This window comes from Phyllostomus discolor, chromosome 3, assembly GCF_004126475.2.
Source record: "Phyllostomus discolor isolate MPI-MPIP mPhyDis1 chromosome 3, mPhyDis1.pri.v3, whole genome shotgun sequence".
Taxonomy (NCBI): Eukaryota; Metazoa; Chordata; class Mammalia; order Chiroptera; family Phyllostomidae; genus Phyllostomus; species Phyllostomus discolor.
In genome coordinates, this window is record NC_040905.2 from 119,550,971 (window position 1) to 119,554,508 (window position 3,538).

A 3,538-nucleotide genomic window follows, 5' to 3' on the forward strand; every position below is an offset into this window, starting at 1 on the left:
TTGGCACTTGCCATTGATAATGCTTGTTCCTACTAATGAGTTTTGACCCAGGGGATGGTTTTGTCCTTAATGGATGCTGTTAGGGATGGCTTGTCAGTGGTATTTACAGGACTGATGTTATTACCACTCTAGTGGTTCTGACACAGGTGGACCCAGTACTGATGGATCTTGACCCAGCCACTTTTTATAACAATGGTTGTCACTGTAGATGGTCTCCTCAGAGACTGCTGATTCAGGGTAGGTAGCACTCGCTATCGATAGTTCTTGCTATATATGACCTTCTTGCTGATTGCTGTTGACACAGATGGAGTTATTTTCATTGATGGTTTTGACATAGTCACTGTGAACTTTCTAAAGGTCTTCCTGCTTCTTTTGGCAAAACCACTCTGGGTGAAGTCTGGGTTGTGCTGGGTCTTCACATCTGCATTTTTTGAGGACCTTTTCATGAAGGTGCATGCCTCTGGGTAGGCTGCTTCTCCTCGGTGACCTGGTCGCTGACTTTCACATTGTCCCCAGCCTTGTCCTCCTGGAGACTGGTATTGCTTTGCAGCCCACATTGCACATTGCTGTCCACCCTGATGCTCTGGCAACTGCTGGCTTGGCTAGAGGGAAGGCTGCTCATGGGACTGAACAGCCCACTGCTCACCTGGTAGGTCAGAAAGCTGCTGCCTGGGCTGATGAAACTGAGGCTGGCCAGGCTGCTGGTCCTGCTGTTGATGGTGCTGCCAGGCAGGCTGGTCTCACTTTTCCCCTCCAGTCTGCTGGGTGCTGTTGGCCCGGCTGGCCGCTTGGCTCTTCACCTGGTTAGGACAGTAGGTAGTGCACAGCTGGCCAGTTGGGGTGTTGCCCACTTGGGTTCTGAGTCTTCTTTTTAACCTCACGATTCGACTACTGCCTACAAGGCTGACCTCACTGTTCTCCTCATCCCCTGCGTACCCGCTGCTCAGCTGGCTGATGTCACTGCTCTTCTCCAGGCTGCAGTGTCGAGTGCTCCTCACACTGCTCTCACTGCTCCGGGCATTTTCCAGGTTACTGCTGGAAACTCTCAGGGGCTCTTGAAGCGCTCTGGTGTCATGGTGTGGCTGCAGGGGTGACTGGTTCTCTAAGCAGGGTGACTGTAGGCTTGCATCTTGGCCCTGAGCATTCCAGGCACAAGTCTCCTTCTCTATCCTGGTGGAAAGTGGGGGGGCAACTGAAGTGGCTTATCCAGAAGGAAAGTGCCCTGGGAGACCTCTGGACATTGGGTGTGCTTGTCTAGGGAAAGGATGCTCAATTTATAAAGCTTCTTTTCAAAACAGAGTGCTCTGATTGGCTGGCCTGGTTCCCATAGTGATGGGGCTTGTGAGGTGGGCAGTGTGAGAGTTGAGGGAACAATGTTGTCCTGACTAGTCACACTAGTGGCTGGGACTGGAGTTGGGCAGAAAAACCGTTCATGGCCAGGTGCAGTGAGAATCAGATTCTGAGGGGCATGTAGCTTCTGCTTGGTCATGTCAGGAGACCTGGGCAGGGATCCCATCCAAGCCCCTTCTGAGCTGTATTTCTTTTGGACATCACTTCATCTTCTGAGCCTCCTCCTCCTTGCCAAGGTGGCTGTAAGAACTGCAGAGAATAAATATCACAGTCAGGAGCTTAACCTAAATCCCTGTCAGATCTACATGGCCCTGCCTGGACCCAGGTCACATCTAATCTCTTCCTAACCTCCACACCCAGCCTCACTGGCTGCTTTCTTATTCTGAGCTCTTCCCTCCAGCAGGGCTCTTTTGCAGCAGTTTTCACCACCTGGAATGCTCTCCCCTCGCCCTTCACGCATCAGCTCAAGTGTCCCTTAGGAGAACCTCAGGCCTTCCCAGGCCTCCCCAAGAAGGTCCTTCTATTATTCCTTATGTCACTCCCTTTCTGTGGGCCTTGTGGCATTGATTACAATTTGCAGTTATTTTTATGGATTGTTTACTTATTGCTGGTTCCCTTCGCTAGAAGGTCAACTCTATGAGGGAGGGATTATGATTTCTTATTCTCCTCCCTGCCCCCTGGTGCAAAACATGATGTCCAGCATAGTGCCTGCCACACAGTAGGTGTGTTCACGAGGTGGATGAATGAGCTGGCCTGGGCTGTGCATCACAACAACCTCAGGAGCTTTTAACACACACATTTGGATTTTTTTTTGGCAGAGGCTCCCCCTTAGCTGCCCACTGGAGATGCCAGGGAACTTGGGTCTGACCTCTAGAGGTTGGGAGTTAATGGGTCTGGAGTGAGGCTTTGGCATCAGAATCTTAAAAAGTTGGTGATTCCAGTGTGCACCCAGCACTGAGACTGCTGTGCTGGGGCGGGGTGGGGCAGAGGGGCAGGGAGCCTTGGCTTTCTGTGCCTTTCTGTAGGCAATTCTCTGTGCAAGCTGATTAAGTGTGGTAGATGAGAATGCCCCATTGGACACTTATTAGCAGACATGTAATAGATATTCAATGAATTACTGAGTGAGTGAAGAAATTCATTGACCCCTGAAGGGTTCATGGGTAGATTTTAAGGACTTGGGGAATTCATTGACATTGTATGCAAAAATTTCGATAAGCTACATATATACTTTTTCCTCCCCCTAGGGAAGAAGTCATAGCTTTCATCAAATTCTCAGGGTGTTCATGGTCCTCAAAAGATCAAGAAGCATAACGATTCAATGTAACTCTTGCCTTAGAGTTGGGAGATGGGTGGCCCTGGTACTTAGCCTGACTGTGATAGGTATGGAAGGGGCTGGCTGTGTTTGGGATGCAGGGTGAGGGAGAAGGGAGGCACTCATCGGAGAGTAAGCAGCTCAGCCCCTCAGCAGTTATAAGCACTGTCAGTGCTAATTATCACTGTCATCTGTATTATGAATTCCTTTCCGTGGGGACATTTCAGCTCTCCTCTGCTGTACACAGAGACATCTCTTTTGATGCAGAAATTCTGGTCCTTCTGGGGTAAAGGGGACATCTCATGGCTGCCATGTCCTGGTTCTGTGCCCTGGCTCTTCCAGAGATGGAGGGACTCAAGGGCCAAAAGGAGCAGCACCCTCTGAGCTCATGGCACGTCTGGGCAGAATGGGGGAGGGGTTTGTCCAAGGTGCTCTTTTCTCACCCATACATGAGTCTGCCTCTCTGGTTTCCTGTCTCTATTGCTGTTTGCCTCCAGAACCCTTCTCCCATCCAAACACACATTCTGGCCTTAACCAGATTCCCTCTCATGTGTTTCTTTCTCCATGAGAATGTCCAGTACCCGCAGGATCTCAGCTTGATGGACGAGAAACCTGGTTACAGTCACATTCTCTCTGTGTCCTGGAAACCATGTTTGCCTATCCCCTGGGTGTCAGAGACAATGCTGCATGTTCACTGAAGCCTCTCATTTGTCTCCTGGGCCTATGGGAAGAGTAGCTTTCCAACCTCCTTGCATCTAGGTGGGGCCAATGGAATGTGGTCAGATGTTCAGGCCTGGAACATAAACATCTCCTGTGCACCTTTCTTCCCTTTCTGCAGGGACCTTGGTACACAGAAGACGTACACTATCTTCTATG

The 3,538-nt window shown here is 50.3% G+C and overlaps 1 protein-coding gene across 1 annotated transcript; it reads right to left on the reverse strand.

Moving 5' to 3' along the window:
* Positions 1-383: 383 nt before the first annotated feature.
* C3H16orf82 (chromosome 3 C16orf82 homolog) lies at positions 384-1,489 on the reverse strand. The gene is given in 2 exon segments (XM_028523556.2): positions 384-1,168; positions 1,171-1,489. Coding segments are annotated over 2 exon segments (747 nt in total). The 3' UTR covers positions 384-740.
* Positions 1,490-3,538: the final 2,049 nt, after the last annotated feature.